A 26,355-nucleotide genomic window follows, 5' to 3' on the forward strand; every position below is an offset into this window, starting at 1 on the left:
ATGATACATTAAAATGCATTTCAACTTTTTCTACCAATATGTTATTTTACAATAACATAACAGTTAATCAGGTTTTAAACAATGTAACAGGGTAATATACTGACAGCATTGCTAATAAAGTCAGCACTATTGCAAAACAAATTACTTTCTTCCCAAGATTTAATGCAATTACAAGAGTTATTCCCTGTGGCTTATAATGATTAAATATTTTAACATTTTAATTAAATATTATAGCAATTTTAGGAAAGTCTTTTGAGTGCATGAATGTAAATGCACTAAGACAGTCTTCCAAAACATATTATTAAAATATGTTAAGGTTAGTTCTAGAACACCTATCTTCTGAATTAATACCAATAAAATTTATAATTACTTAATTATATTTCTCAAATAATGTGGCAAGATCACATAGTAATTTCAGTTTCAATTATAATTTTAATGGCTAATTTGCTTATTTTCTTTCAATGATGACATATCAAGTGCACCCAGAATTTAAATTGGTATACTATTATTAATACATAGGTAACTGATGGGAAGAGGGCAAAATAGTTTTTTAATTTGAAAAGAATAACTTCTCAAAATTATATACCATGGTGTATAATTAAGAACAAATCTATATTGTAAAACAAAGGCTGGCCAACTCTGTAAAAGGAGAAAGTATATATCTTAGGTTTCAGAGGCCTGTTCCAGCTACTCAGCTTTGCTGCTATAAGGCAAAAGCAACAACACACAATAAAACAGTGAATGAGATGGCTGTATTGCAATAAAACTTTATTTACAAAGATTGGCAACTGGCTAGGGCAACATCTGTAGATCATATTTATAAAGTCTTAAGACAAAAGACTTAATGTACTGGGAACTCAGCTCAGATAGTTAAGGTATTTTAGAAGAGCTACAAACCAAACAGCTTATCAGAGCTGTACCTGTGCTGGGTCTAACACCTGTAAATTAGCAAGGTGTGAAAAACAACACTGAACGCCTTGGCCTTGGTTTCAAGGATCTATATCCAGATGGGCAGGGAGCAATGTGCACAAGAAAACAACTAGGAAAAAAAAAAAAAAGAAGGGACACACACACACACACTCTTCCCCAATCCAAAAATAATCTAATCAATTCAATCTTTATTTTCCTTGGCAGTAAAGTTCTATGATACTTAGAATAGTAAAACATACTGAGTTATAAAACTATGAATTCCATGGGCTAAGAGGGGGATAATATGTACTTTATGGATTGTGGAATCCCTGACAGCTTGCAGAGCGCCTGACATTGAGTATGTGATGGATACACCTTTTTGTTCAAATAATGAATGAATGAAAAAATCTGACAGATTCTTCTATATACAATTAAAGCATATAAAACACATATGCCGACTTCTGTAATTTGTACCACAAAAAATGTTTCAGTGGATAAAGTACATAGATCAAGTAACTCATTCACAAACAAATTTTCTTTTGCATTTAATTCACAATTTGATTTATAGGTAACTATTCAGAAATTTATGTAAATTGGTTCAGAGAGACGTCCTCCTCTTCTCACATTCCATTCAAACAACTCACTAGAGTAAGGAGCATATATGAAGCAGCCTAAGGCTCTCAAGTTCTGGGTTATTTTTAAATTTTACAAAATCTATACTTTAAAAATGAATACTTAGCACCAAATCATTATTTCAATTTATAAAATAGTACTGACTGTCAATCATTTTTATTACCAATATGCATTTCATAATAGAAAAAGAAGCATTAACTTACTGTTTGGCTTTCAGGAAACTCCATTTTCAGCAATTTGTGAGCACATTCTTCAAAATCTAAACTGCAAAGATAAAATGATCACAAGAGTTAAGTGTAAGTGTACAGCATAGTTTAAACTGTAGGAGTCTTACATATAAACACTGTAGATTAATAATTGTTTTAAATGTTTTTCTGTAATTTCGTATTAACGCACTGCTAAATATTTACACACTCCTAAATATTTCAACTTCTCTCTGATCCAATTCAGGAAGAGATAAGAGTTGTTCCAAGACCCCATCAAGAAATCTAGTGCTTAATTACCACTTTTACAAATTATCCTGGTTCACACCCAAACAGAGGACTTCCACATTTTATAAAACCTAAGTATAAAAATAGTAAACAAAACTGCATTAAAAATATCTTCAAGGGCCTCCTCTGGTGGCACAGCAGTTGAGCGCTGGCTGGGCTGCAAAGTTGCCCGTAGCCTCTGCAGTGCTGGTTCAATCCCCGGCTGCCGGCAAGGGTCCTACATGGCGGGACAGACCTCTTCTGCCGCGCGCCCGCTGCTCCCCTCAGCAGTATATTTCGTCAGTCTGCCTGTTCCGTTCCCTCCTCTGGCTCTGGTGAATTCTCTCACCCTCCTGCACTTCTGAATGTACCCAGTGCTTGTATAAATAAATAAATAAATCTTTAAAAAAATAAAATCTTCAATATACTTCACCTATGAGAATTATCAAATGTAATGCAAACTTGATGCAGGAATTATGCTAACATATTTGTACATTTTGTAGAATGTTCAAACTTAGTTTTGTTGACAAGATTTCCAAAGTGAAATGCTTTTTATAAAATGTCACCTTCTGATTTGATGATTATATTCCATTCTTTACATCTAGCTTGGTATACTATAAACCTAAGATTTTTGTAAAATATAAAACTGAAAGTAATAGACACTAAATATCTGAAATCCAGCCTTCTTTCAAGATAACCACTGCTGATATGTTAAAGTATTATTTCAGAATCTGCCTAGTTATTTACATAGTTAATACAAATGCAACAGTACTATATAGTCTATGCATTTGTATTTTTCAACATAACATAGTATCAATTCACTTGCTCCATTAACCTAATTTTCAATGGTGGCATAAATTGGACAACTTGTTTATTGTGTTATCCAAAAAGATCGTAATTCTGTCAATGAGTTTCTTTTTTTTTTTTAAAGATCTACCCATTTATACGATTACTGGGGTACAGGCCAGATGTGCGGGAGGGTGTGAGAACCCACCAGAGACAGAGCAGGGAGCAGAACAGGCAGACAGACTGAAAACACTGCTGAGGGGAGCAGCAGGCGAGACAGGAGAGGTCTGTCGTGCCACATGGGCATCTCCCTGGCCAGCTGGAGGATTGAACCCTTGGACAGCCTCACAGCACTATGCTCAACCAGCACCAACATAAGTTGGCCCAATATGAGTTTCTTTAAGAAACATAACGAAAAAGGGTCAAATGGAAAGAATCCAAGCTCTTGATTCATTTTATCAAAAGGCTTTCCACAGTCTTTCAATTTTAATTCCCACCAATGTTTATGCGTATCTCACTGAAGTTATTTTTAATACTGAGCATTTTTGTTTTAAAAAGTAAACCACTTTAGTTATTTTACTAACAAGTAACAGCACTTATTTATCTAGAATATTTGCCAACTAACATTTATGTTTTATTATCAAATTATTTGAATCTCCCAAACATGTTAAGCCTATCAAGGTCTGTGTTTCTTTCCTAACATTTGTATAAGCTCTTAAGTACAATAATCTTTGCTATATAAATTATTTTTACCATGCACTGAGGGACTGAGAACATTTAACAAATACCAACACATATGACAACAGTTATATAATAGAGGCTGTCACTTGTTTAAAGCTTTAATTTTTCAATTCTTTTGAGTGATTCACAGATTATTAAGGTTATGATGACTAAAAAAGTTTCTTTTAAATAATTATGCAAAGAGCTCCTCGGCAATGATTCAAAGTTAATGTTGATAACAATTTATTTATTTTTTTTGTTTTTTTTTTTTCTTGATGGATATTTATTTATTTTTAAATAAATTTTATTTTTATATTCCCCATACAATTGCAACCCCCTTATTTTGACCCCAATCCCCCCCCTCCTAATCCCCTTGTTAACAATTTAAAACAATGAATCTGTGGCCTCCCTGGTGGCGCAAGAGGTTGGGCACAGCACTATGAAGCAGTCCGTGGCCTCTGCAGCACAAGTTCGATCCCCAGATGGCCAGGGAGCAAACCCACATGGCGCAGCAGACCTCTCCTGACTCGCCCACTGCTCCCCTCAGCAGTGTACTTTGGTCAATCTGCCTGTTCTGTCCCCCACTCTGTCTCTATGAATCCTCTCACCCCTTGCATCTCTGGCCTGTACCCCAGCTCTTGTATGTATGAATAAATCTTTGAAAAAAAAAATAAAGCAATGAATCTGATTACTAAAAAAGGTCAAATGAAAGGTCAAATCTGTAACTATAACATTTCTCATCTTTCCCTTTAACCTGCCATGGAAAATTAAATAGCTTTTCCTTTCATGTGAAAAGCAAAGAAATAGTTAAGACTAAACCAATAAAATATCTAACCAACATTTTGCTGTTTGATATTCCTCTTTTTGAAGCTGAATCTAAGCCAAAAAGTTTTCAGACAGACTGAAAACAAGATGACTCCTACTTATGAATCATTATTACTGTTACATCATACTAAATGGAAATATACAAAACCTAATAACAAAACTGAGAAAACATTCTCCTTCAGTATAAAATGTAAACATTGTCTCCTAAATCAATAGGTTGATTTCCATACAAAACGACAGATGAATTATTTAGTATTTTCATACATTTCCTTTCAAAACCAAACTCACAGCCTTCAAAGGGAATAGGTTTTTTTTTCATGACATCATAGCAGTTCTTACTTAACTTTACTTCAAAGGAACCTCAAAACCTTTATAAATCTAATTTGTTTCCATTTATATTCATCTCCACCTGCAGAACAAATCAGTGTCTAAAAGTTATTGTAAGAGTGTTTCTCTGCTTAGGCCAGAACAAATTAGGAAAAAAAAAACCCAAAATATTAAATTTCCACAACATCATTAAGTACTGTCTTAGGTCTGTGATATTATCACTTCCAGGCTTCTCTTAGTGATGTTTAACTCTAAGAAATGACACAGTGGGGGTAGGGGGGAGCATTTAATTATGTAACAAAATTAGACTTTCCATATATGTTAAGACAATTTGCTTTTTTTTCTTTTTAAAGCTTTTTTTTAAATTTATTTTTATTTATTTATACAAGCACTGGGTACAGTCAGAAGCACAGGAGGGTGAGAGAATTCACCAGAGCCAGAGCGGGGAGCAGAGCAGGCAGAAGAACCGAAGCACACTGCTGAGGGGAGCAGCGGGCGGCAGGAGAGGTCTGCGTGCCATGTGGGACCCTCCTCCGGTGGCCGGGGAGCAGCCGGGGATCGAACCGGCGCCGCAGAGGCCGCGGGCAGCTTCACAACCCAGCGCTCAACCGCTGCGCCACCGGGGAGGCCCAAGACAATTTGCTCTTGAAGCAGAGAACCAAGAGTGGGGACTTAGGAGATTGGGCTTGGAACAGGTGTACACAACCAGATAGTTTGAATTCCCTGAAATGGTATCTAGCTTTCTGTCATCACATTCTAAAAATCCCATTTCCTTGCCTATCTCATATCAAAAATAAGGATCAGTTGAGCCAGTATCTTACCTTGACTGAATTGCAAGATAAATTGTACGACGAAATGAGACTAGATTAATTTCTGTTTTGTCATGAATAGTTACTTTTTGACCTGAAAGAAGTTAAACATAACAAATTATGAAAATATAAAATAAAAGTGAAAAACTGAAAAGGTAACTCTGTATAATATATCTTTCTCATAAATCTATTCAGAACCTGAATTCAATACTCCTATCTACAGCATAAGTATTATTTGTAGAATTCAAAGTAACAATTTTAAGTCTTTGTCATATCTTAGAGTATTTTAATAAGTTTTGTTAACTCAAAGTCCAGAACCAAACCAAGATAACCGTATTTGTTTCCATGTCACCTGAGACATTATGAACGGCTATACAGTCATGCTATTCTTTGGTAAAATATGATATCTGAGTTATAAATAGTATTGTGATCATTTGGAAGGAGCACAATTTATGGGAAGAAATTAAATATTGTATAGTCATGATAGGTAGGACAGGTCCAATAGAAGTATGTGTATTTGTCAAAATTTTATCTAATTTATAGGAACTTCCCCAATATATATTTAATAGTTTTTACTTGAACAGTTTACATATTAAATAGTGAATTTTTAAAGTAATATGTAGTACATGAATAGTGATGTTTTAAGAAATATACTGGAAAAGATTAAACTTATTTTTATAAAATATTATAGAAGAATAATTATACCCTAAGATAGAACTATAATACACGTGCCCTAAAAAGGTAAGATTTACTGTTTTCAAAAATGTAATGCAAGTAAATAATGATGGTTAATACAAGTTCATTTTGATGTTTTAACTGGGATTTAACCAAAATAAAGTTCTAAGTTTATTTTCCTGTGAAAATATAATCAAAGCTGAAGAGGAAGAACATCATGCCTGCTTCTGTGCAAATATAGTTTTTGGCCTCCTCACTCTATTTTGCCAAAGTGAACAGCAAATATCTCTAGTCATTCTCATCTGTCACATTCATGCTGGGGTTATATAAATCACAGGCACTCAACATGAATGTACCTTTTTAATAGTTTAAAATCAAAGGCATAAAATGTCAAATTAAAATATGCTGATGACAAAAAAATGAATTTCCTGTTAAATATTTTTATCATAGGGTTTCACAATTTACACAATACTGACATTTTGGGCTAGAGACTATTTTGTTGAGGGGGAAGTTACCCCAAGTCTTCATCCACTAGATGACAGTAAGGACCCTCCCAACAGAGAACCACCGACTCAGAGAATTCTATTAAAATTAACTTAATTATACTACTATTTAAATAAGCAGCACCTTTACCTTCTTCATCTTCTTCTCCCTCTTCCTCTTCTTCTTCCTCCTCCTCTTCACTACTTCCAGCATCTTGATCTGTATTTGAGTCACTATCTCCTTCATCAAGAATTTCTTTAAGAACAAAGTAAATTTAGGATAAAAATTAATGAGTGAGGTAAATAGTATTTTTCATTCGGAGAATTGTCAGTTCACTAAAATCCATAGTGGTGTTAACAGTCAGTCAACCAACAAAGATGATCATACAGTTCTCATGTTACTATCTAGGTGGTCTGCGAGCACTGAACTGATGTGACTACTGAGTCACACATATCACCCTTCTACCAGACATATCATTCAGGCCATAAAATGAGGAAAGGATGAGAAAGAAAATGTAGATGAAGGTTTTCCAAAAGAGCAAGAACACTGCAAAAATTGATTAGGAATGAAACTAGCATAATGGAGTGTGACATCAGAAGATAGTCTATTATAAGAAGCTAAGACTAGTTAGAGAAAATAAGAATTGAAGTTAAGACGGTTCTTTGAAAGACAAGGAAAAAGAAATAAATGCATATTTAGGTTTCACGTCAAACAAATAGAATATTTTTATTAAATGTATACCTATTAAGCAGAACATTATAATCAATCTAAAAACTTTCCATTCAATGAAAATTGAGTTCTTCATTGAATTATCACCTCTTAAAATCCAACTCTAGGGTAAATGGAGGTTATCAGGTTTTTTCCGCCCTCCAGCCATTAGCATCTATGATCCACACCTGTGGGTTATACTCATGCCTGGTGGGGGACCCTGGAGTATGGTGTGGGCATGTGTAAGAAGGCACATCTGAGCCAAGACACTGAGCATATAAAGGCAGCATTAGAGCGAAAAGGGAGGGGATAGCAGAAGACCTAAAGGCAGAGTGTAGTGGAGAGCATCAGAGATTGGCTGAGAAGAAAGAACTTATAGGGATTCGCAGCAGGGCCTAAGTTGCTGTCTCCCTGCTGGCTTGTCTCCCCTAACCTGTGGGGATGATGCCAAGGGCTCCAAGGTTCTCTTTCAAGCTGCCTGAAACGATGTGAACCTACCCAGCCTGGTATGGTTGCAAAACATCAACTCGCTTTTAGAAATACATGAAAATGGTGATGCCAATAAGAAATTACCTCATCATGTTTATATTAAACAAATGACAAAAATTAAATTATATTTTGCCAAAGGGTGTGTGCTATATTAATTAGCCTCATAAAATATTTTATAAACTTGGCCAAAACTTTGCTTTTATATTTCTATTATAATCAAAGAACTTTAACATAAAGCTGTCATTTTGGGGTAAATTCTACTTTCTTTACAGTTAATTAAGTAGTATAAATCTGGAGCCACATATAATATTTAATGCTAACCGAGTTACTATGAGAAACAAATCATTTAGAAAAATAGTTATCATTTAGTCCTACTTGACACACAAACCTCAAAAAATACATCTTAACAAATATGACTTAAATTATCTGAAGTGTTTAGTTTACTATTGCATAACATGGGTTTGACAGACTTTTAAAAGAGGAAACTCTTTAGTATTCAATAGTAGGAAGAAAGGAACTCCTGCTGTTTTCCCAAATGCTATAAAACCTAAAACACAAGTACACCTGGGTCACTCTAAGGTGCTAATTACTAAAGCTGTGCCTACTTCCTGCTGTGGTTATTTTTTTATGCCAGCTCTAAAACATTTCATGACAGAATGAAGGTCAAACGATCCGTTTCTTTACATCATTTCTTCTTATCTCCACACTTTAGAATCTACTCATTGAAATTTCTTCAGCTATGGCAATTGAATTCTATTAACTGAATAAAGCAGTGGTTTTCTGTGACTCCCTCAAGGGATCACAGAAACCTGTCAGGTGCTCTGTGAGGTCAAAACTATTTCCATAATAATACCACAACAAGATCTGCCTTTACCATGCTGACATTTGCAATGATGGTCCAAAGGTGATGGGGTTAAAAAACTGCTGCAACCTGAGCACTAATCAAGGCACTCACTTGCAATGGCAGTCCTGATGCTTTTTTACTGCCACACCTACACTGAAAAAAAGCCAGTTTTACTTAAGAATGCCTATCATGAAGTAGGAAATTATTAATTTTATTAAATCTGAGATGTTGAGTACAGGCTTTTATAATAATCTGAATGAAACAGAAAGTTCATATATAGCACTTCTGTTACAGACAGATGTACAGTGTTGATGGTTATATCAAGGAAAAGCATTTGTGTAACTGTCTGAATTGCAAGATGAATTAGCTATTTTCAGTTTTACTTGAAAGCACGGCTGACAAACTATAGTTGTTAGGTATTTGGCATACATTTTTCTCAAATATAAAAAAAGTGAGATTGTCATTTTAAGGAAAATAACAATATTTGCTACCAAGTAAATTTAAAGAGAAAATTAGAATTCTGTATTCTTGTGAGTGTGATAACGTTCATTATTCAGATATTTCTGACAAGTGGTAATATTAATAAAAGTGATTTCTTGACATCCCATTATTTAATTTTGATAATGTTAATGTGTTAACACTTAGAGGATGTATTTAACTTAATAAATTAGTATTTTCCAAGTGTTTGGAAATAAAGCATGGGTAAAAAAAGATTCATTCAAAGGGATTTTGAATGGAAAGAAATTTCATGATGCTGTTTTAGGTTTCACATTGTAATTCATCTTTAAGAAACTACAATCTATTAAATATTGGCAGTGTTAGGGAGGAACATACACAATTATCTGAAAAGACTATTAAAATACCCCTCCCTTTTTCAAGTACATGTCTATGTGAGGCTAAATTTTCTTCATGTCATACTTATATCAAAATAACCTATTAGAACAGATTGAAATCAAGTAAGAGAATTCAACTGTTTCCTTTTAAGTCAGACATTAAGCTATACAAAATAAATAAAGCATCATTCTTATTAAATACCCATTTTGTAACTATTTTCATAAAAACAAAACATGTTATATACTAGGTTTACTGCTATTTTGAAAAGATTTGCTATTTTTGTATGCTCAGTTTTAATTTCTGATAAAGTAAATGTCAACAGATATAACACACATAAACAAAAGCTCTCTGGAGTCCTCAACAATTTTTAAGAGATCTTGAAACCAGAGAATTTTAAGAAGTGTTGTAATAAAGGAAAGTGTTACTTTCCTGGAACTGACCTACTGTTGTGACTCTAAAGAAATGAATGGGGAATTGTCAAGTTAAAAAAAAAAAAGAATCATGCTAGGTATAATGAGAATTCCACAAAACCATTACTATCTTTCAGGGGAAAATGTAGGAAAAGTTCACAAGGACAGAAGAAAATGTGTCTAAGAAGTTCTCCATGTCTGGAAAGTAAATTGTAATAGCAGAAGGAATCTGTTGCAATGAAATGCCCTAGGAAATCTACATCTAAGGAGAGAAACCTATTTACTCTAGCAGATTTTTAGGATATAGAACAGAACAAGTTTCCACATCTAGTATGACTAAAACACTGAATACAGATAATGATAGAGTTCTAAGTCGGCTTTCTCTTCAGAGGCTTTCCAAACAATAAAGTACTTCTTAGGTAAAATCACAACTCAAGGGCAATAAATAAAATTATAACTATAGTATGATTATTCTAAGTAACTAGGAATATGAACTTTAGAAGAAAACAAATATGAAAAAAAATAGTGTAACTATGTCAGTATTTGCTCTATGGCAATACAAAGCATCATATTTTACTTATCTTTACACAGCCATATAGCATTTAGCTTTACATTAGATCACTTAACTAGCAAAATAGCAAAGAAAGAATACAAACTAAAGTCTGTACAAAGTTAGTGCTCATAATATATTAGTGATACACAAAAGATAAACCAACTAATCAATTTATTAAGCACCAATACTATAGGTAGCATGGTGATTGATGTTATTAGAAAAACATGAACTTGCCTTCAAGAAGTAATAAAGGATAGCACTTAAAAAGAATATTCAATTGGATGGCATTTGAAACAGTAATTCTTTTTTTTTTTTTTTTTTTTTTGTGGGACCCTCGCCGGTGGCCGGGGATTAAACTGGCGCTGCAGAGGCTGCCGGCAGCCTCGCAACCCAGCGCTCAACTGCTGCGCCACCAGAGGAGGCCCTGAAACAGTAATTCTTAAGTGGCAGTGAAGTTAAATTAAGGTCACTGTAATAAACGACTATTAGGAAGCATGAGACTTCTAAAAAAATATTTGAGTAAACAGTGAAGAGAACATCTCAGTAAGGTTCAGCTCAGTAATCTATACCTCTTTGTCAGTATTATGTAATGATATAAATTGCCTTACTTATCCAAAATAAGTAAGTCCATAAAATTCTACATACCCTTCTTAATAGCTTTGTACTTCTCTTCGTTCTCCATAAAATTAGGATCCATCTTGAAAACATCTTAAAAAATAAGTTGAGAGTTAATGTTTATTTTCTATATTTACATTTATTATTCCCAACTTCCCAACCTCAACCCCCTGACTTACTAAGAACATCTTCTGGATTATAGTCATCCTCCAGAGGGAGCATATGGGTGAACTGATCATCTTCTTCCACTAAGTCAAGTCCTTCTAGGATAACTGGGTGGTCCTTAAAGCCATCCTTCCGGACAGCAAACATCACTTCAATCATATATTGAACTCTTTTGTCAATTTCAGATTCATGAAGAATGTTTCGAAGGCGTTCAAATATAGCTAAATATAAACAGAAAGACAATAAAATAAGCAATAAATATTATATTACTCTCATAAAAGCATCCATCAAAGCAAAGATCTATACTTACCATTGATTCCTCTTGGTGACACCTGTGTTAATTTGAGGCCACATTCCTTGAGAAAACCAATAGCCACTTCAACACTATCATCTGTTGGTCTTTCCAGAAGCAAAGTGAGCATCTCTAAACATAGAACTTCATGTGCCTTAAATAGAATGAACACATATATAATACAGAGAAAATGCTTTATACTTATATTAACCTAATATTAATAGTGATAATAAAAATCAGTAAATCTGTTTTTTTGCACTGACAATATTGTGCATATGATGAATATTTCATAATATCCATAGCAATACTTCAAATAAAGGATGTAACTGTTCAAATAACTGATTGCTCCCCAAATCTAATTCATTAAAATACAACTATCAGAGTTATCTCCAGAAGAAATCCTCCTCTAAATTTATTATATATGGAATATAATATACATTATCTACAGAAAATGGCTTATTTAACCTCAGAAAATAAGTTTAAAACTTATGTATTAACTTTTTACCTTGAGCTATTTTAATAGTCACAATATAAAGAATAGTAATATGATTCTTTTTATAATACCTTTCTCCATAATCACAATTATGGAGTCTAATATTAGAGTTAAGAAACTACTGCTCTGTACCACAGTTGGGAAGATCTAAAATATCTATAATTTTAACTGTTTTGTGGCAATGCCAAAAATATCTCCAATGTAAGTGCAAAACAGATTCAAAAACTGAAACATATTCTCCGTGTTGTTATAGAAATGTGAAGTTCCATGGTCTTAAGTAGCTAATCAGGTTAAAAGGTTTAGTATTTCAAGTAGGAAATAATAAAAATATTATTTAATATTAAAGAAAGAAGACTGTGTAACCTTAAAATCCTTCTTCACACACATATATATTTAGACATAATCCTATAGACATGTATGAAGAAAACTTCAGTATGAACAAAAGCAATTTTACTGTATTCAAATTTAAATAGAAGTTGAGTCAAAATTTAAAATAGATGAATACAAATTAAACACAAAAAGTGAATAAAATGGCAAAATTATTTACATTTAAAACTGATTAAAATTTTAATCTTCTACATTTAATAAGCTGATACTAAGAATATATGACCATTAACACACACATACACCCCTATACATATACATATGTAAAAGTTATGTAGTTGCAGAGAAAAGGGATTTTAAAAACAGTATCACATATTACTAGAGTCTCATGACCAGAACCCGGGGAAAGGAGTGGAGGGAGATATCAAACTTACTGTTTTTTTTTTTTAATATAAATATTTTATTTTATATAATTCTTACATATTTTTTCATCTTTGCACAATGTATGCATTTTCATTTTGGTTATATTCCCCATACAATTGCACCCCCTCCCCTTATTTTGACTCTAGTCCTTCCTTTCCCCATCCCTCTGTCCCCCTGCTCCACCCCCCCAGTGTGTCTTTGGTTTATAGTTGCTTGTTGATTTTGATTTTTACTTTGCATTGATAGCAGGAATTTAGAAAACCTAAATAAGCGACCAGGAAAAAGACTAATCAATACAAACTTACTGTTTTATGAAAGTGATTAGATCACCTTCTTTGAAGGGAATACTTTGTTTTTAAGTAATTGTGTACAGTATTAAGAATTAGATCAATTTGATAAAACTCTTATTCTGCTTCTTTACACTAAAGGATATTCAATGTATTTACTGTACTTTTAAAACTAAGTATCATCCAATATACTTTTTCCAAGGTGTACAAAGCACTATAAATCGAAACAAAAATAGAGATGACACTCTGAAGTGGCATCAAACCTGTGTACACATCTAACATGAACACACCAAGCTTTGACGATTACTTACCACATTTTGGTTAATAAGATGTGCCACAAATTTCGAAGCAGTCAGACAAAGTTGCTAAAATGTGAAAATTGAGACAAAGTTAATCTATAAACTAAAACCAATTTTCACTTACTTACAGAATCTACAAGTTACATACCTTTTTAAAATTTGTAACATGAAAGGATAATTTTCACATTATAAGTTATAGGATAAAAACTAATATGTGAAAGAGCAGCATTTTTGGTTAATTATTTTAATTATTATTTTTGTGGCTGATTAGTGGCTAGGTATACTTAATAGATGAAAAGATGTTCTCATAAATACATTTTCTAAAAAGACTCCCTATGTAGAAATCAACATTGCTTTTTATTGTTGATACTGGTTGTTAGTTGGATCCTTTGCAGTAATCTACTTACAAGCCCATCCTATATACCTTATCATTTCGTCGATAGCCTTTTCGAAAATTAAGAATTAACCTCTTGAGGATCAGTTCTCCGATTTGTGGAAATTTTGAATTGATAATAGCAACCAATGCTGCATATACATGGGTGAAGATTGGAGAAGCACTTTGTGCTTGCAAAACAGATCTGGACAAGAGGCCCCTGTTTTAATAAAGTAAAAAAAAAAGGGAGTCAACAATAATTAACAACTTAATTAGAAGAAAAAAAAACACTTAAAATGTAGCAATATTACTAGTTGGTATAATAATCACAAAAGCTAAATCAGACATTAATTTATACCAGTTATCTAGGGAAGAATTTGTCTTACTAATTAATAAAAACTACTTTTGAAAAGGCAAAACTTCACCTATGCTTTTGTAATTAGATTTTACTACATCTTTTCTCTAAATATAATTCCTTTTTGTTTATTATATCAAAATATGAGTTTGAGATTTTTTTAAACATCTTAGAAATAAATTTAACATTTATAAAAATGTGAAGGAAAAAAGGCCTACTTTAAAAGTACTAAACTAGCTAAAATAAAATTTCTCTGACTCCATCAATTATATAAAATTAATTCTGAGATTAAAAACACATTTGGGTGGTTTTCACTTTTAAACCTATTTCCAGTGAAATGAAAATGAAGCTATGGAATATTCCTATGAGCAATATAAAGACACAATCAAAACATTGCAAGAATAATGCTAAAACTATGAAGGACAGTAAAAAAATTCTCTTTGTAACTGATTTTGAAATGGTCATTTTTTAATATGCATTTGCAAAGGGAGAGATGGTAATAAGTGGATTAACTGGAGAGTCACTTTTAGCAATATAAAGACAAATAATTATTGGACTTCCAGGAGGCTGAAAAATAATGTCTTAATAGTTATCAGGTTTAGGTATGACAACTGAATCACTGGTGTAGAAAATGAGAAAAGAGAATCCAGCTCATTAAGGTTTTATGAAAAACATCTAACTTCTCTAAATAAATGGGTAAGGAATGTCTACCTTTGAGGACACTGGCTGCCTTTTGGTCAATTTTCTATCCCCCTCATAACATGCCATCCCTTAATTTATTTTCCAATGATTTCTGAGATGATAATCAAGTCATTTGCAAATGACACAGAAAAACAGCCTTAAGATTTTAAAATGGGGCCTCCCTGTGTCTTCATAGGTTAAGACGCAACCTATGAAGCTATCCGCAGTCACTGAAGCACGCATTCAATCCCCAGCCAGGGAGCAACCCACATGGCGCAGCAGACCTCTCCTGACTCTCCCACTGCTCCCCTCAGCAGTGTACTTCGGTCAATCTGCCTGTTTTGTTCCCCACTCTGTCTCTGGTGAATCCTCTCAACCCCCGCACCTCTGGTCAGTAACCCAATTCTTGTATGCAAAAATAAATAAATCTTTTTTAAAAAAAGATTTTAAAATGATAAGTAGAATATGATACTTTCATTTCCCATTCCTTTAAAATAAATATTGCCAACTTAAAAATAAACAGAAGATGCTGTATTTCTCTTCCACTTTTCTAAAAGTTATTGCTTATCTTTCTCACATCTTTCACATTCTCACTTTTTTATTAGACGTTAAACTGGTTTGAGGTAACATATGTATATACCCATTTAACTAAACTTAATTTAAATATCTGTTTATTATTGGAACTATTCAATAAACAATGCCTGCAAAAGTCACTAAATGACATCAAATCTTCTTCAAAATGCAAAAACTCCATACAGCTTCTAACAGTGAGGCACAAGTTATGTTAGTGGCTTACATTTTCGTAAGAATTTCATTTTAAATAAATATTCTCAACTACCCTTAAAATGAATTAGCACAATAAAGCAATGACTAATGTTCATATTTATATTATGTTCCTTTGATAAACTGCTATGAAATAACATAAATAACTAATGCTTACCTTCCTCTAACTATATTTTCTTGAAGAAGTTCTTGAATAATAATACCTATATTAGAAATGTTGACCTTGTTGATAAGACCATTGATTGACTTCTTTAGGGCCTCCCAGCTCATCCTCTGGTATGCTAAGCTGAAAAAAAAACAAACAAAACAAAATGATTTTAATAAAGAAAAAACAATTACAATGGGCCTCCCCTCGGGGGTCCCACATGGCGTGACAGACCTCTCCTGCCACGCCCGCTGCTCCCCTCAGCAGTGTATTTCATCGGTCTGTCTGTTCTACTCCCCGCTCTGGCTCTGGTGAATTCTCTCACCCTCCCGCGCTTCTGACTGTACCCAGTGCTTGTATAAATAAATAAATAAATCTTTTAAAAAAAATTACAAGAGAAAAATAGACCAATTACAAGAAAAATACCATGTTCCTTTATTTTTAACATTTTTTACAAAATGACCCCAAAGTGCAAAAAAAAATTATATAAATATACAAATGATATTCTAAAAGTTTTAAAAATAAGTTTAAAATATTTTTTGTACACATGATGCTTATATACAGATTGCTGCATCATAACATTACATGTAAATTTATATCCACGTGTACTGCAATTTGCAAGACTTTTTCTGTCAGTACATGCTTGTTTTATAACACTTCATTTATTAAAACTTGTCTTTAAAGGAACATTTTAAAGTAGAGGTAAGAGTTACTTGAATTACAATATAAAATACCCAAATCATAAACATAAAAAGAAAAATACTGTTTTTCTTATAGAAGCATGACATATAAAAAAATTAAATGTCTTAAACTATAAAAAATGATGATAATTACAGGAAAAGGTAAAATGATATGCTACTATGGAGCTGAAAGATCACTCTAAGTATTTTAACAAACAACTTTATATTTAAGTAGTAGTCCCTCAGTCCTTCCAGACGCCTCTCTGTAAGTCTGGTGAAACTAATGGAATTCCTGGAATACTAAACACAAATACAGAGGATTATGAAGGATTACAATTATATCAAAATATGAAAAGAATAAAATTTGATATAGTATTCTATGTGCTCTTTAACACAATAACAAATGATAGTAGGTCAAAATAATTTTTATTTACACGCATATACACAAATATTACATTTGCAACAAATATTCTGTCAATATTGTGGTCTGCTGCCTACACTCCTCCCCCAACAAAAATGATAAATTTTAATTAGAGATGAGTCAAAATAAAGATATAATGGATTGCCTGAATTCTATCCATGAATGACCTCTTGAAGGTCTATAGGTTAAGAATCTCTGTTCTGAAGTGGTAAACTAGTCCATCTTCATGGAATAATATAAATTCTTTTTGTTTTTTTCAAAGATTTATTTATTCATACAAGAACCGGGGTATAGGCCAGATGTGCAGGAGGGTGAGAGGATTCACCAGAGACAGAGAGGGGTACAGAACAGGCAGACGGACGAAATACACTGCTGAGGGGAGCAGCGGGTGAGACAGGAGAGGTTTGCCGCACCATGTGGGTTTCTCACCAGTTGGCCAGGATAACCTGCAGAGGCTGCGGACAGCTTCACAGTGTGGCGCTCAACAGCCTGCGCCACCAGGGAGTCCTGGAATAATGTAAATTCTTGACAGCCAAATTTAATCAGACCACAGGTGATTTTTTTTTTTTTCCCATATATACTGCCTTATATACTAAGTAAAACTGACATACCTGTTTTTATCTGTAATCTGTTCTTGCATCATCCTGAGCTTTGCAGGAGGAATATAGGCTCCACCAGTACGTGTAAGGAGAGGATCCAGCTCATCTTTCTTCTTCTTTATAGTAGGTTCATCCTGAGCAGAGGAACTCTGGGTTACTGATGATTCTGGGCTTCTTCTCCCAGGAGATGGTGTTCTACGGGACCTCTTCCGATCCACATCTCTTTCTCTGCGTTTTTCTCGATCCCTACTTCTGTAATATTAATTTTTAAAAAATGGAGAAAACACACATTTTTAAGTGAACGGCATACTAAATGAGTGAGAGCATAGGTCCTACAAATTCAGATAAGGAAAAGTGGTTTGAAAGGTGAGGAACTAAATCTAGGTCTTCAAGGGTAGATAGGGTTTATGCTGGGTCTGAGTGGGGGAGAGGAAAACTGAAAGGAGGGAGGGTGGTATTCTGCAACTAGAAGAGGGTAACTACTAAAAAACCAAGGAGTGTTCGGACCAGAATGAATAGTCAGGAAATTTCCTGATTCATACAAAGTATGATGCAAAATAATATCTGGAAGGATGAGTTAAGCAGACTTTGAAATGGGGAGTCATTAATAATTTCTGAGTGGAACAGTAACATAAAAAGTGTTTTAAAAAAGATAAAATGGCCCATGATACACACACACACACACACACACACACACACACATGTTGAATTGTACAAAGGAAAAACCAGAGTTTATTTCTTAGGAATAAGACTTATTAAAAATATAATACTTGAAGTTGTTACTTAGTAAAGTGGGTATTTTTATCAGAAACCTCAGAATATCAAGTTTCTAGCTAAGACAATGTGAAAAAAAAAACAAGCATTTTCTAGTCACAGTAACGCTTCCTTACTAACACAGGCGTATCCTTTCTTAAGTGAATACTTTTAAAACGAAGGTATTGCTCTCTGAACCTATTAACAACTAATAACAATGAGTAAATCCTTGCTTTTTGCTATCTTTCTAAGAAAGGAGTTTGTTCCTTTAAATACTGCCTTGGAAACTCAGATCATTCTGCTCATGCTTGGCGCAACCGTAAGTTGTATAATTACAGTGAGAAAGGAAAGTTTCATATGATCAATGCGCTAACAGGAAACCAATGGATAGACTTTGACTAAATCTAGAGGGCAACACATACAGAGAGGAAAAAACAGTCACCACCTAGACATCAGTGGAGAAGCAGTTTAGAAAAGAGACCTTAAATGAATGCTAGTGTAGATAAAAGACAGAATGAACAGAGGGAGAAAATGTGGTTTCAAATAGAAATACCAATTAGTCATAAGGCAGGTACTCTGTAATCCAGGCACTGATTTGCAACTGAGTTGCTTACTCTTACAGTAATATGTTCCAAGAGAGTAAGGATTTATTGATGTTGGTTGTGATTCTTCTGAGGAACACCTGGTGAGAGAAATCTAGCTGGCTGATAAAATCCTGTCCTTACAACTGTAATAAATACTACAGTTCCTTTAGAGTGCAGAAGTAATAGTCTTCTTTGAATCTAAACAGAAACATTTTTCTTCAAGTGCTTTCAGACTGTTGTTAGTCTTTACAGTCTGTATAATACATAGACCGTTAGCCTATTAAGTTACAGTGTGACTAAGTACATTAAATGAGACTTTATGTTCATACACTGAATCAAACACAAAAAGTTAAACTCATGTAATACAATCAGAGGTTAAGGACAAAAACATGGGTTTTGGAGTGCGAATTGAGCTCAAATTCTCATTTCATCATCTACTAGATAGGTAACTACATCCTTAGGTTAAGTTATTTAGTCATGTCAAACCTATTTTCATATATGTAAATTGGGAAAAAGTAGTGTGTAGATTCTAAGAGTTTTGACAGTATTAGATAATGTAGGTATAATGCCTAGCTTTCCAATTATGGTGGTAGTAATTGTTCTCATTAAGGTGTCCATAGCTGAGAGCAGATGAGTATGGTTTTCAGATTAATTTAATCTTACATTTTATGTAATTAGAAAGAAAGTAATGAGAAGGACGTTTTGGCTGCAGATATCATATTATGCACTTAGCTCCAAACTGCAGAGGAATCTTACGAAAATTTTTTTGGGGGGTAAGTCTCAGGAGTTATGGAAGGGATAATATGAGAGAGACATCAAGAAGGATAAAGAACTTAGTGAACAATGACACATGGAAGGTAAGTTTTTGAAATTGGATGACTAATAAGATAGTAATCAAAGTCTCCAAGATTCAAGTAAGAATAATATATATTATGTCATACATAAACTACTTTCTTTCACAGATTCTCTCAAAAACTCATATATGCCAAGTCCTCAGGTTGTATGGTATAATCGATAGAACTCTGGTCAGACAGACTGGACTGGCACTGATAAACTTCTAAAACATAAATGACTTAACATCTTTAAGTCTCAGTTTCTTCAGCTGTAAAGCAGATATCATAGCATTTACTCCATATATTTACTGCAATAAGGAGTTAAGTTGCATTGAGTCCATATCAGAAAATCCTTCTAAGAAAGCCCAGCATTTAGAATATTCATTTAATGTTAGCTGCTTTATTAGTATAGTTTTTATTATAAAGCATGAAGAAAAGATACAAATATATTTTTTCTATAATTAAAAATTTCAGTACTAACCGTGACTCCATGCTATTGTCGTAAGAACGTCCTCTTCTGGAATGCTCATAGTCTGACCTGCTGTAATCAAGGTAATCTCTGTCCCGAGGGGATCTTTCTTGTTCTGCATATCTAATGCATAAATAAGAAAGCCAAAGTTATAAGCTGAGAACAATTATGCTATAAATACTTAGGGAAGTCATGTGTTGATAAGGCTAAAGTAACTCTATGACTGATCATTGTCTTGCCAGTTTTTTAAAAAATAGCTCATTTTGTTCATGGCCATTCATTCACTCACTAAGAATTTAAAAGGAACCTTTCAGCATGTGCAAAAACAACTAGCTTTTACTTAACTAAACTTATTTATCATGATTCACTCTGTCCTCAGCAATAAGTTATATTTGTATATCAATTACAGTTAGCATGAAAAATGCTACCTTGCAAATGACTTCTTTCATTTAGTTGGTTCATTTTATCAAAGCACTGAACAAGACCAAAATCATTGGCTGACCTCAATGACCATTTTAACTCCACCCCCAAAGATTATATTCATCAGTTGTTATTCTTAAAATTGCATTATTGACTAGCAGTGAGAACGGACTGAAATTATCAGCAAACAAGAATATACAGCATAAGATCTTAGCTTTAAAAGTCAATAAAATCAGAGAATCTTTAGACAAATTATATTCACACATATTATAATAGCTACATAATCCACATTTTACACTTTATATACATATTTACAATTAATTTATGCACACATGTAAAGTATGTGAATACAGAGACTTTTTTATATATATATAGGGAGTATGAAACTGATGAAAGGTAGTAAGTAGTTGCAAACCATGGTCATTAACTGGATGTCCATTAAATAAGGGAGAGCAGAATGTAACAACAACAAAATATATATGGAGTATGGAAGATATTATACCAAAGAAATAAAGTTAAAAGGGCACTTTTCCCTTTGTTATTTAATGGTCATAGCTTATTAAGTGAAATAACTGAAGTCCCAATATGAATGCATAAAGAACATTAATGGTAACATTTCTAGATTTTTAATCTAAACACAATTCATAGATATAATACATAGAAAAATATGTTGAAAACTACAAAGAGCTACATAAAGATAGTAGTAATAGCAAAAGAACTTCAAAATAATATGATTGAAACTTATTTTCCATTTTATAAACTTAAACTATTTAGTATTTAAGATATAAAATATTCTCTTGAACAGTCATTCAAAGATCATGTGTCCTCAACAACACTCAAGTAATGTTTATAAATCATTCAAAAGAGGTTGTTCACCCTAAAATTAGCAAACTAAGAGCAAACTTATTTCTTAAACTTATTTTAAAAATTTAAATTGCATTTGGAATACATGAAACTGTTTACCTGTCTTCTGGAGAGGAAGTCCTCTGATATGAATTGTAGTTTTCCCTTCTGTCATGACCAGAAGAATGCTTTCAAAGGGAAAAAAAAGAAGGGGAGTGGGCACTTCAGATTATGTTAAAAACATACAGACAATGAAGTATCTATTTTGGAAAATCAAAAGTGTATTTATTAGAAAGTTTTCAAACTTTTTTTTTTTAAAGATTTATTTTTATTTATTTATTTATACAAGCACTGGGTACAGTCAGAAGCGCGGGAGGATAAGAGAATTCACCAGAGCCAGAGCGGGGAGCAGAGCAGGCAGAAGGACCAAAGCACACTGCTGAGGGGAGCAGCGAGTGGCAGGAGAGGTCTGCACACCATGTGTGACCCTCCTCCGGTGGCTGGGGAGCAGCCAGGGATTGAACCGGCGCTGGAGAGGCTGCAGGCAGTTTTGCAACTCGGTGCTCAAACGCTGCACCACCAAGGAGGCCCTCAAAACCTTTTTTTTTAATTATAAGAATAACTTATGTTATCCACAATGTATGTAATACAAAAGAAAATTTTCAGGACATCCAAGGTAAATGTCTATGGAAGATACCTATAGACGTGATGGACAACATAGTGTTTATTAACTAAAAAAAAAAAAAAAAAGAAATCAAGATAGAAGAGAATTCTCAATTTTTTGATGTCAATAATACTGCACTTAACTCTTAGCTCCTTTGGCTTATAAAAATTACAACTTTAGTCCAGATCATTGAATCTGAATAAAATAGCTCCAAGAAACTGACACTAATAAATGTGAAATTCATTCTATTTTCAGCAAACATTTGAGTGTCTGATATGCATGGCACCATGTTAGGCTCTAAGGATTTTAAAAACGTAACTGCTAAGATACAGCTCCCATGCAAACACTTGGGAGAAAAAAGATATAAATAAGTAACTTCAATGTAACATGAGATTAAAAAGATAGGTACATGACAAAGAGATAGGAACCAATCAGTTTGAGGACATGTTAATTCAAAAATCCAAATACATTTAAAAGGCCAAAATAATTTATATATGTAAATATACATATATATATATGAAAACAATTTTATACCACTGGTCAACATTCATATGGAGAAATTTTTTTTAAGAATTAAAATATTTTAATTAATCTAAGTACAAGGAAGGAAAAATGATGTTTTTAAAAGTCCTTAGTCTTGAAATCTATGAAAAATAGATCAAATAATGAGTAATTCGTTCTGCATACTTGTATGCTTGCCTCCTAAATGAGAAGATAATTTAAAAATAGGAAATTATACTGCATAAAATTAAAAACAAGCTCTAACTTCCTCCTCTTTTGAAACTAATTAGTAGCAGCTTGAGTCTAATATCATTGCAAGTAAATTACCAACAGTCTCATCTATTAAATTTTTTGACAATATACACTAACTAAAATAATCTATGTAGGTAAATAAACATGTAATTAAAATTATTTACAGTAGTCATAGTTTACTTCACATCGAATGAAAATCCTGTTTCTGAGGTGTATAACATAATTTAAAAATTGTTTCACTAAGTAACACATTGATGTAGAATTGTTCAATATGTATCACATATCCATAAAATTTGACCACAAGATCCTAAGGCAGATATGGAACACAAGAGTCATGCCATTCACAGCAGCATCAAATACAGTAATTGCTCATCAATATTAAAAGACATAGCCCTTCCTGTGTAGACACTCTGGGGAGTAAAAAAGGAAAAATGCTCAAGTAATTTAGGATCTTGTAGGAGAGATGGTTATCGAGATTTTTGTAGTGAAATAGATTATGTACTTCAGAGAAAGATAATGAAGAGGAGGAGGAGGAAGAAAAAGAGAGAATAATAAAACTATTGTCTGCTTTTTCTTTTACAAGGCATAGCAATTATTTTGATTACATTAGGGAGAAGGCCTCAATTCTGTGTTAATGATTTTTAACACATCTCCGCAACATCTGTTATGAGCAAGGGGGAGAAACCAAAAATATTGAAGTCGTGAATCAAGATTTCGTAAATATGATCAAGTTAACAAATGACTGGCACACAGAGTGAGTGCTAACAGGAGATCCTGAGTAGGGAACAATCATTGTGATATGGAATACTGAGGGATGACAGAGGGTAAAGAGGGATGTGAATTAGGCTTTGAGAGATGAACAGGATTTCACTAAGTGAAAAATCTTTTTGAGGTGTCATCCAAATAATATTCTGAATTCCTTATTTTCCTTTTTAGATTATAAATCAGAGCTATATAATAGTTGAAGATAATATACAGTAAAAATTACCTAAACTGTTTATTAAGCAAAACAAATATGGTACGCCATGCAATCACTTGTACTACCTAACAGTGTAGAGAGAGTAGTATAGTTGGTGAGTGGAGCAGGGCGCCTGAGTCCAGAGGCTTGGAGCATCCAAGCCTTCAAGTCTTGGAACAAGTCTTCAAGAGCGAGGGAGAGGAGGGGCTGGAAGAGGCAGGGGGCTGGCTTCCAGCTAGCTAAGGAAGATACAGTGAGGTTTCACGGAAAAACAAGGGGTCCTCAGCTGAAGCCTAATGAACAGATAGATGTACACTTCCTTATAGATAGAGACCTCAGAATATCAAGAGAAGATTTGAATTTCACTGAGGTAAGAATGGGTCCAACTGTTAGCGGACATTTTGTAGCTAATAGGATGCAGAGGGAGTTAAATTAATCTAAGATCTGGCTGAGAGGGCAGAGCCACAAAGTGTGAAGGGCATGCTGACTGAAGATAACCACAGCAAGGCTCAGGGGCTAAAGATCCAAAAGGACCACAGGAGGGAAACATCGTAAAGCATAGATTAAGGAGAGGTTCTGAGAAGGGCTAACGCTTCTTCCTCGGTATAGAAGGGATTAGTTCAAATCTGAGTGCTCTTATCTCACAATCCTCAGTCAAGAGTTAGTTCCAACTAGAGGTGTTCATTCTTTTTATGTACCCATCTCCTATTAGAATCTGCCATGTACTAGCTCACAATTAATGGAGAAGCACTCAAGCAATGAGAACAAGTTTCAAAGAAAAGGTATCTACTGACAGAGGGGGTTAGCCATCGAGACAGTGAGTGCCTACCAAAGGATATATTCAAGTATAGGCTATATGTTTAGCTAGCAGAAAGGCTGGAGAGTATCTTTTTATACTTAAAAAAATCAGAAAAGATGACAGCAGAGCCTCTAAGTCTCACAGTCTCTAAGCATATCAATTCAGTTTGGCTTTGTACCTGCTACCTAAGTTAAGGATCTTAAGTTGACTGGTTCTTGTTAAAGGAAGTTTAGGGGTACAGAGCTAATGGAGGAATGGAATGGAGAAGTACTTAGAGATGTAATCAAATAAAAATACACCTTCTCCCTTTACTAACTCTGAAATAGGAAGTGATGTGCTTGCAAACAGATCCAAGGACTATACAGATTGAAAACAAAAAGAAGTGGAATGGTTTTTTACAGCTAAGTACACTCACAGGCAGAGGAAGTTTTGAAAGCAGATTAAATTACTGATTCCTGTTACTTCCCAGATGTCATGTCCTACTATTCTCTCTTTCTCATAACCTGCTTCAGTCACATTAGATTCCTGCCTTTGAATTTGCTGTTCCCTTTGCCTAGCACACTTACTAACCTCTTATTTCCTTCACATGTTTGCTGAAATGGCTACCTTTTCAATGGGTACATCCTCTTAAAAACTGCAATCCCCTAATGCTACTGATCTTCCGTGTCCTATTTATTTTCTCCTGCAGCATAAGATGAGTTTTTAACACTCTAACATACAATATATCAATAATTACATATATATTAAAATTTGATTTGTCTTCTACTACTAAAATGCAAAATCCACAAAAGCATTCTAGCAGTTTTGGTCACCATTTTGCATAAAGTGCTTAGAACAGTCATTGTGAATAGTAAAACTTCAGTGGATATTTATTGAAAAAATGTATTAGTACAATGCATAAAAAACAGCACAGGATAAAGACTGTTTACTTATACATATGAAATATGCAACAATAGGCTCACTTGTAGAAAGACATGTAGGAACTATGACAACTAAGAAAGGAGATACCCATATTTTATTTTACATTTATTCAGTAAAGCAAACCCTGTGAGCAGAAAGGTAGAATTTTCTGCCAGGCTTGTAATTTATTTTTCTTTAGCTTGAGCCCACTCACATGCATTTTTTTGATTCGCTGAGGCATTGAAGCCTCACCTTTTAAGGTCTCTCAATTGCCATCTTGTACACTATTCCCATCTGGCAAAGTATCTACATTTGAAATTGTATGTTAGGTATCTGTATGTTGTCTACTGTCTGAATCTAATGTCCTAATTACATTAATCATTTGTGTTTAAAGGCTGGGCAACTGAGTTCAAGTTTGTTTTTTATTATAAGTTTCAAACACTTACTTTTATCTGTGCCACACTACTTTTCATTTTCTGTTGCCAGATGATCTGAGAAATCAGACTCTTTAATCAGATCCAAATAACAACTACTAAATGGTATGAATTCCTTGACAATTTACTTTTTCCGTTAGTAAACGTCACCTATAAAATACACCAAAGAAAGTTTTGTTAACAATGATAAAAATGTCTGAAATAAATCTTAGTTCTGCACAATGGACATTTGATTACCTTGTATTTCTTAATAATTAGGCCCAGATAGAATTAGTAATTAAAAATTTAAAAAAACTTAAATAGTTCTATATAACAATGCACAAAGAACACTATAAGAGAACACTATAGTAGAATGAGAACAAATTACAAGTTTAATAAGCACCATAAGCTAGATTTTTATTCTAAAGACTGAAAGTTAATTTAATAACTGATATCAGATAATTTATTCATAATATTCTCAGTAAGGGAGATCTATACCTTCCTTAAAATAGTATTGTGAAATTATAAAAAACAAATAACCAGAGGGAACAATATG

The 26,355-nt window shown here is 33.5% G+C and overlaps 1 protein-coding gene across 2 annotated transcripts in view; it reads right to left on the reverse strand.

The window, feature by feature from the left end:
* CWC22 (CWC22 spliceosome associated protein homolog) overlaps nucleotides 1-25,989 on the reverse strand; it is a gene marked incomplete at its 3' end in the record, with an annotated part of 36,818 nt that extends 10,829 nt beyond the window's left edge. The window contains exons 1-13 of one of the 2 annotated variants that reach the window (XM_084252975.1): nucleotides 25,833-25,989; nucleotides 21,433-21,500; nucleotides 20,062-20,172; nucleotides 17,423-17,662; nucleotides 15,723-15,851; nucleotides 13,798-13,966; nucleotides 13,386-13,439; nucleotides 11,566-11,701; nucleotides 11,270-11,476; nucleotides 11,121-11,183; nucleotides 6,788-6,892; nucleotides 5,492-5,573; nucleotides 1,746-1,806 (exon numbers count right to left, since the gene is read on the reverse strand). In XM_084252975.1, the coding sequence (XP_084109101.1) occupies nucleotides 1,746-1,806; nucleotides 5,492-5,573; nucleotides 6,788-6,892; nucleotides 11,121-11,183; nucleotides 11,270-11,476; nucleotides 11,566-11,701; nucleotides 13,386-13,439; nucleotides 13,798-13,966; nucleotides 15,723-15,851; nucleotides 17,423-17,662; nucleotides 20,062-20,172; nucleotides 21,433-21,500; nucleotides 25,833-25,859 (1,452 nt within the window). In that variant the 5' untranslated portion in view covers nucleotides 25,860-25,989. Of the gene's footprint in view, nucleotides 1-1,745; nucleotides 1,807-5,491; nucleotides 5,574-6,781; nucleotides 6,893-11,120; nucleotides 11,184-11,269; nucleotides 11,477-11,565; nucleotides 11,702-13,385; nucleotides 13,440-13,797; nucleotides 13,967-15,722; nucleotides 15,852-17,422; nucleotides 17,663-20,061; nucleotides 20,173-21,432; nucleotides 21,501-25,832 lie in introns of both variants that reach the window. The other variant, XM_084252974.1, reaches the window with a different exon arrangement.
* Between the last annotated feature and the right edge of the window lie 366 nt (nucleotides 25,990-26,355).

This window comes from Talpa europaea, assembly GCF_964194135.1.
Source record: "Talpa europaea genome assembly, chromosome: 1".
In the NCBI taxonomy this organism is placed as follows: Eukaryota; Metazoa; Chordata; class Mammalia; order Eulipotyphla; family Talpidae; genus Talpa; species Talpa europaea.